This window comes from Mandrillus leucophaeus, unplaced genomic scaffold (assembly GCF_000951045.1).
Source record: "Mandrillus leucophaeus isolate KB7577 unplaced genomic scaffold, Mleu.le_1.0 Scaffold12, whole genome shotgun sequence".
In the NCBI taxonomy this organism is placed as follows: domain Eukaryota; kingdom Metazoa; phylum Chordata; class Mammalia; order Primates; family Cercopithecidae; genus Mandrillus; species Mandrillus leucophaeus.
This window is the reverse complement of record NW_012100320.1, coordinates 3802409-3810418: the sequence shown is the minus strand read 5'-3', so window position 1 is coordinate 3810418 and position 8010 is coordinate 3802409. Positions and strand designations below refer to the sequence as shown.

Genomic DNA, 8010 nt, shown 5'->3' with positions numbered 1-8010 from the left:
TTTTTTTTTTTTTTTGAGACAAAGTCTCACTCTGTCACCCAGGCTGGAGTGCAGTGGCGTGATCTCAGCTCACGGCAACTTCCGTCTCCTGGGTTCAAGCGATTCTCCTTTCCCCAGCCTCCTGAGTAGTAGCCGAGATTGCAGGCGCCCGCCACCATGCCAAACTAAGTTTTGAATTTTTTGCAGAGATGTGGTTCCCCCATGTTGGCCAGGCTGGTCTCGAACTCCTGACCTCAAGTGATCTGCCTGCCTCGGCCTCCCAAAGTGTGGGATTACAGGAGTGAGCCTCCACGCCCAGCCGGTTTTCTTTAATTGCAATTAAGTGAAATGTATTATATTCCTTTTAGAGGTAAAGAAATTATGGCTCAACTAGATTGACCTGCTAAAAGATCACTAGCTAATGTTAGAGCCAAGTTTCGGACTCCAGGTTCAGATTTCTTTCCACCACAACAATGAGGCGCTTAGATCTCCAAGACCCTAGTCCCTTTCCTCTTAAAATCATCTCGTTGAAAGGGCAGGGATTTACCCCGGTTTGCTCCCAGCGTCTAAGGCTCTCTCTGCCTGGCACATGGACAGGAATGTTGTCTATTTTGAGCATGCACTCAATATATATTTATTGACTACAGATGCGCCACAATCTGCCCTGTGACTTTCAGCAAGTCGCTGTTCCTTTCTGGATTTCATCTCTATCCCCTGCTCGGCCCAGCCTCCACCCCGCGCCTCCTTGGCTCCTCCAGCCACTAGACCGCGCTGTGGTGTTGGACCCCACCCAGCAGACAGCGGCGCCCTTCTTGGCCCGGCTGCGCCTTCGCCAGTCGGAGAGCGGATGGCGAAGAACCGGAAGTGCTAAAGTCTCTGAGGGCAAGGCCGCTGCTGCTGCCGCCGCTGCTTCTGAGTGCCGCGTTCGGCGCCTGTGTTGTCACCGGCGCCGCCGCTGAGGAAGCCACTGCAACCAGGACTGGAGTGGAGGCGCCGCAGCATGAAGCGGCGCAGGCCCGCTCCATAGCGCACGTCGGGACGGTCCGGGCGGGGCCGGGGGGGAAGGTGCAGTATCCGCCCCCCTCTCCTTCCCCTGCGTCGGCGAGGCTTGAGCGACGGCTCACCAGGCCCTCTCCCCCTCACGGAGAGACTGCTCGGCGCCTTCTCAGGGTTAGCGCGCTTTGCGGTTTACCCGACGCGCCGCCCTGTCCAGGGCAGAGCCGGTGGCTGGCCCCCCCTACTTGCCGGAAGAGGAAGCCTAGGCTCTGAGATTCCGAGTCAACCACCGTTCACTGGGCGCCCCCTGAGCTCTGGGCGCTGGCCTCTTGACTTCCACGTCTGTTATCTTAATTGAGTCTCGCTGGGGTTGGGAGGCCGGGTATTGTCAGCGCTTACAGATAAGGAAACGGAAGCCCACAGAGGCCAAGGGGTTTTCCTTAAGTCCAACTTGGCAGATGGGCTCTGGACTCAGATTTTCTGGTTTCCCATTAAGATTTTCTGGTTTCCCAGCTGGTGGTCATTTTTCCTCACCTGCCTCATGCTAGATCGATTCCCTCCCTGCTCACTGCCCCTCCCATTCTGTTCCACCCACTTGCAACAGGACACTTTCCTGCCACACCTCTCCTCACACATTTTCTTCCTAAGACTTGGCATCCCTCCCATCTTCCTTCTCATATTCTCTGCTATGTTTCTCCTCTTCTTCCTCAGTCATAGTTTTTCAAGATCTTTGCTCCCTCTGTGCTAATGAACCTCTCAACTAGGTGTGGACCCCCAAAGAGAGATTAGCTAGGCTTCAGTGAGGCTTTACGTGTTTAAGTGGACGGCTGTTTGGCCCTCGAGTTAAAAATTAAGGAATTTCACTTGAGTGGATCCAAACTCAAGAGTCCTAAAGGTATTTTCTGAGTCAGCATGCTCTATTTCTGAGTGAGGGACTTAGTGCTATGGTGTGTCTTGACATTTTAGTCCATTGTTGCTGTGCTGGCATAACCTTGCTGTTTTTCCTACACTTGCTACTTAGCTTTTCCCACCCAATCCCTTCATCACCTCCTTGGGCTGTGGGAGCCCAAAATTAAAACTGATAGAGTAACAGATGTAATAGCAGACCTTCCTTTTTTTTTTTTTGTCCTAAGCCAGAATTTCAACAAGTTTAATGCTGCTTTTTCCAGAAAAGTTACCTATTTAAATTATTCTCAGAGTAATGCAGCAAGAAAAAAAGCAAAAATGGAATGCACTTAAGATGAATAGGAAATTATCTCTTGAAATATCTTAAGTTATTAAATTCAAGTTAATTCCTTTTCTGCAAAAATGGCCTGTAACTCTTACTGGCTATCCTCCTGAGTTGATTCTCTCTCCATCCAACTTGATATGACATTATTATGTAAAACAGGAACAGGAATAGGCACATAAAAATAAATTTTATTAATCATCTGCCGTTTTTGATGATTTGCAATAGTCACTGAGTAACTTCACATCTGTACGCCTTTTGTAACTTTTTAAAAAGCCTTTCCATGATTTTCCTTTTAATGTATGTCTGGACACCAAGATTTACTATGTTAGGATATTCTTTTGACTATATTGGGCTACACATCTTTGAAATAAGATAATTCTTGGGTTTTGATAACATAAAATGCAGATACAAAATAATCTAGGCATTATATATTGTCCCAAAAAGTGGTAGTTCGGTATCAGTTTTAACTATTGTTTTGGGGCTTCTCTTTTTGACCACATATGGTCCATCTTAATGATCAGAGTCTTATTATCTTATTTCATTATCCTGGTGAGCAGGCTTGGATGGTGAGAAAAGGAAAGATTCCTGTGAGAAGAGCAGGATGAGCAGAGGGAGTCTGTGCTTGAAATTGAGTCACTTGAAAAAGATCTCTTTGAGTGTGGAAGAGATCTGAGCAGATGAAAATAAAATCAGGTAGGCACCAGGGAAACTACTTAAGTGACGAGGTAGGTGGGACAGTGAGATATATGCACTGTGCTGAGAAGGTACACTGACCCTATTTTCCTGTTTTTGACATTAGAAAATTCAGATCACCTACTTTGAGAATGTATTTGTATATAATCTGGAACTAAGTCATTTACCAAACATCTGCACAGATTACCAATATTATATAATATCAGATATATTTTAGAAATGCAGGATGTACATTTGCTGTGAACATACAGAATAGCAGACTGTCATTTGGACTGTACAGTGTTTGTACATGTACACACACGTATGCATGTATATGCATCGAGTGTCCAGGGCTTACTACAATTCAGGAATACCAGATAATTAAATGTAAGCTAATGTACCTTTTACATAGAAAAGATGTGACGCGAATGATAAGAAGCTGGGCATGGCCAGGTTTGGTGACTCACGCCTATAATCCTGCACTTTGGGCCAAGGCAGGAAGATTGCTTGAGGCCAGGAGTTCAAGACCAGCCTGGACAACATAGTGAGACCCCTATCTCTACAAAACAGTTTTAAAAAATTAGCCAGGCATGGTGATGCATTCCTCTGGTCTTAGCTACTCAGGAGGCTGAGGCGTGAGGATCCTCTGACTCCAGGAGTTCAAGGTTGTACCACTGCACTGCAGCTTGGGCAACAGTGAGACTTGTCTAAAAAAAATAAACTGGACAGTAAGGCTTCGGAGGAGGTCTTTCTGTTGAGCTTCCCTGTTCTGTTCACCAGCCCTATTCTTGCAAGCACTGGTTTGGAGATGAACTTCCAAACATAACACAAGCGAAGTTGAGAAAAATGAGCCCAATTTGTATAGTTTCTTTTCTCATTTGTCCCTCAGTCCATTAGATATAAAACTGGGTCCACTGGCCGGGCACGGTGGCTCACGCCTGTAATCCCAGCCCTTTGGGAGGCCAAGGTGGGTGGATCATGAGGTCAGGAGTTCAAAACCAGCCTGGTGAAGATGGTGAAACCCCGTCTCTACTAAAAAATAGAAAAATTAGCTGGGCGTGGTGGCGGGCGCCTATAATCCCAACTATTGTGGAGGCTGAGGCAGGAGAGTTGCTTGAACCCAGGAGGCGGAGTTGCAGTGAGCTGAGATTGTGCCACTGCCCTCTAGCCTGGGTGACAGAGCAAGACTGCCTCAAAAAAAAAAAGAAAAAAGAAAAAACTGGGTCCATTGACATTTGGTAGAAAGTAGGCCTCCACTAGCTAGCTTTTAGTAGGGCAAGTAAACAACATATGATAGAATATAACCACCACAGTCTTATAGTGTCAGTAAATATCAGTGTGCTGGATACTCATTGAGCTAAATGACTTTAATTCCCTGCCAAGCTGCTTTGGATTTTAGTCATTGAAAGTGAATGCTCACTTGTTACAATATTACAGGCATACCTGATGTAACTGTCTAATAGGTTTTCTGGCCACTTCATTACTGTTATATTGAAAATGGTAACATAGGTAATTGCAGCATGAAAAAAGACAAAATAAGCTGCACACATAGTTCATTCAGTTATTTGGCATGCCACTAATGTGTGCTTAATGGACTAATTCACAATCCATACCTGCTAATAACTTTTAGTCTGTGATAGTTACTATGAATTGATGTTAACCTTCAAATTTGGGCTTTAAGAAAGATGTATTAAATGTACAGCCTTGTATTTATTATTTTAGAAGTAGTTGATATGTTAAGTTTGGTTACATAAATGCAATTTAGTTTATCTCCCAAGTCCACATGTCTTTGACATTTATTAGTTCAAAAAGAGCAGATTGCCCAGAATTTTTATATTCCTTCTTTTTGACAATGTCATGAATAATATATGTTAGAATACCCACTGGTTTATGATAACACTTTTTGTTATTTGATACTTCGCTCGTGTTAAATGTTGGAAAAGATAAAGGAGAAATGCAACTTCTGGATTTGTGAAATGAGAATAAACATTATTAGCAGATGAAATATTAACAAACAGTAGGGGTTGAACTGGTAAACCTCAGTTTATGCTTTTATCAAAATACTGTTGGTACAAATATTAAATGCTTTCTGTATCAACAACTTCAGCTAATTAAAACCACTTTAAGATAGTATCTTTTTCTTCTGCAATTTAATCAGTATATGTTGTATGATTGGTAAGAATAGTCATATACGTTTCCTTAAAATATAGAGTCACCAGGCTGAGCGCGGTGGCTCATGCCTGTAATCCCAGCACTTTGGGAGGCTGAGGTGGGCGGATCACGAGGTCAGGAGATTGAGACCATCCTGGCTAACACAGTGAAACCCCATCTCTACTAAAAATACAAAAAAGTGGCCGAGCGTGGTGGCAGGCGCCTGTAGTCCCAGCTACTCGGGAGGCTGAGGCAGGAGAATGGCATGAACCTGGGAGGTGGAGCTTGCAATGAGCCAAGATGGTCCCACTGCACTCCAGTCTGGGTAAGAGAGCAAGGCTGCGTCTCAAAAAAAAAAAAAAAAAAAAGAGTCACCACAAATGAAGATGATAGTGATGTATAGGCAAGAGCAGAAGACTCAAAAATGTACCAGCCAGTCAAGTGTTTTGTTTGGCTTTCTGTTTAAAAGGAAACAATATATTATCTTGGAGAAGTATCCTAGGAAGGTTATTACATGCATGTTGTTTTTGACATTTTTATTACCGTTCTCATTAGTTGTGGTTATTTCTGTTAGCTGAAAAAAATCCACACTTACCAAATGTGTTACTTTTTAAAATGCAAAACACTTAGCTTCCTTGGCAGAGTTAGCTTCGCTATTGACATGCTCTTGGGTGGAGCATAGCAGCCAACTGGCAAATGGCCTGTTTCCTTCCAATGTGGGAAAGAAAAGGGAGTTTTGGCAAGAAATACCTAAGGAGAGCCTTTTATAAAAGTTACCAAAGGGATTTATAGGCACTGCGAAGTAGACCTGACCTCAATTTTTTTTTTAATTTCATTTTTAAACTGAACACGGAAGGGAGAGCTATTGCTTTTCTTACTAGGTTTCATTGCAGCTGTGCTAAAAAGAATTTTTTTCTTGCCCTCCCCACTCCCCCCGCTTTTTTTTTTTTGAACCTATCAGAGAATCATTCTGATAATAGAAGACAGACCTGTGAACAGCTTCATGTGCCTTGTTTTTCTAGGAAAATGCAACATGGCAGCAGCAATGGAAACAGAACAGCTGGGTGTTGAGATATTTGAAACTGCAGACTGTGAGGAGAATATTGAATCACAGGATCGGCCTAAATTGGAGCCGTTTTATGTTGAGCGGTATTCCTGGAGTCAGCTTAAAAAGCTGCTTGCTGATACCAGAAAATATCATGGCTACATGATGGCTAAGGCACCACATGATTTCATGTTTGTGAAGAGGAATGATCCAGATGGGCCTCATTCAGACAGAATCTATTACCTTGGTGAGTACAAAGTCATAGTTTCTGAGAGAAAATGATCTCTTAAGTCAAACTTAACTCTAGATATAATTGACACTCAAAGTTTGATGAATAAATAAATTAGCGACTTTTGGTTCCATTAAAGGAAAAAACCTTTTAATTTGAAGAATTCGATTTTGTTGTATTGCATTAACTTTATTTTTACTTGTAGGTAACAAACCATGAATTGATCATGATCATTTTTCAAAATCAAAGATGCCAGAAATTGCTTCTTCCTAAAGCTAGCTTGAAATGCCTTTCTTTAGATGGTCTGATTAGGAAAACAAACAATAAAACCATTAGTTTGTTCCCACTCAACAGCTGCTGCTTTTGTTTTTTTAATCCAAGGTTGTTTTTGGTCTCTTCTTCCCAAGTCCAGTCACTGCAGATTTAATGTCTGCCTAAATTAAATATGTTAATCTACTGATTTACTATCTTGTTGGTTAAAATTTTAAAGATAGGTTCCTTCCTTTCCTCCAAAATTTTTCCAGTATAAGTTTTATTCGTTTATATGAATGTGTGCATATGTGTTTTATTTATTTGTGTGCGTGTGCAGTGTGTATGTATATGTGTATAGAGATATTAAAGATGTCTGCATGAGTTCATGTGATAATTTTAGATTTTTTTTTTTTTTTTTTGAGACAGGGTCTCACTCTGTCACCTAGGTTGGAGTGCAGTGGCACACTAATGGCTCACTGCAGCCTTGACCTCCCAGGCTCAAACAATCCTTCCACCCCAGCCTCCCTGGTAGCTGGGACTACAGGTGCATGCCACCACGGCCAGCTAATTTTTTGTATTTTTTTTTTTTTTATAGAGATGGAGTTTTGCCATGTTGCTCAAGCTGGGATTCATTTTTTTTTTAATAACTTCAGAATATTCCATTATATAATTGTGCCATATTTTACTTAACCAGACCTCTAATAATGTTCACGTGCCGCCATAACCAGCTACTTTATTGAATTTTTTTGTAGAGACAGAGTTTTGCCATGTTGCTCAGGCTGGGATTCATTCTTTTTTAACAACTCAGAATATTCCATTATATAATTGTGCCATAGTTTACTTAACCAGACCTCCAGTAATGGCATTTCAGTTTTTCTGATCTGCTGTTACAAAAGAAGAGGAAGTGAATGTCACTATATTAGATCATTTTGCACATGCGTGAATATACCTGTAGAACTAATTCCTAAGAGTGGAATTGCTGGGAAAAAGGGTATATATATTTTGAATTTTGATTGATATTACTGAGCTCCCCTTCCAAAGAGTTTATACTGCCATGAACATTATCTCAGATTATCTATTTCTCCATGCATACACCAATAGTGAGTAATTAAACTTTTTTAACTTTCCCGGTCTGATTAGCGAACGGCAGTTTCTCATTGTTTTTATTTTATTTCTCTTATGAGTGAGGTTGAGCATCGTTTCACATGCTTAAAAAGCCATTTGTGGCTGGGCGCAGTGGCTCATGCCTGTATTCCCAGCACTTTGGGAGACTGAGGCTGGCGGATCACTTGAGGTCAGGAGTTTGAGACCAGCCTGGCCAACATGGTGAAACCGCGTCTCTACTAAAAATGCAAAAATTAGCCGGGTGTAGTAGCACACACTTGTAATCTCAGCTACTTGGGAGGCTGAGGCAGGAGAATTGCTTGAACCTGGGAGGTGGAGGTTGCAGTGAGC

General features: G+C 42.3%; 1 protein-coding gene across 6 annotated transcripts in view; it reads left to right on the top strand.

Moving 5' to 3' along the window:
- Positions 1-815: 815 nt before the first annotated feature.
- Positions 816-8010, top strand: part of DPP8 (dipeptidyl-peptidase 8) — an 80089-nt gene continuing 72894 nt past the window's right edge. For 2 of the 6 annotated variants that reach the window (XM_011968215.1, XM_011968187.1), the window contains exons 1-3: positions 825-1044; positions 2764-2899; positions 6052-6321. In XM_011968215.1, the coding sequence (XP_011823605.1) occupies positions 2884-2899; positions 6052-6321 (286 nt within the window). In that variant the 5' untranslated portion in view covers positions 825-1044; positions 2764-2883. Of the gene's footprint in view, positions 1150-1193; positions 1316-2763; positions 2900-6051; positions 6322-8010 lie in introns of those variants that run through there. The other 4 variants (XM_011968220.1, XM_011968196.1, XM_011968178.1 and 1 more) reach the window with 3 other exon arrangements.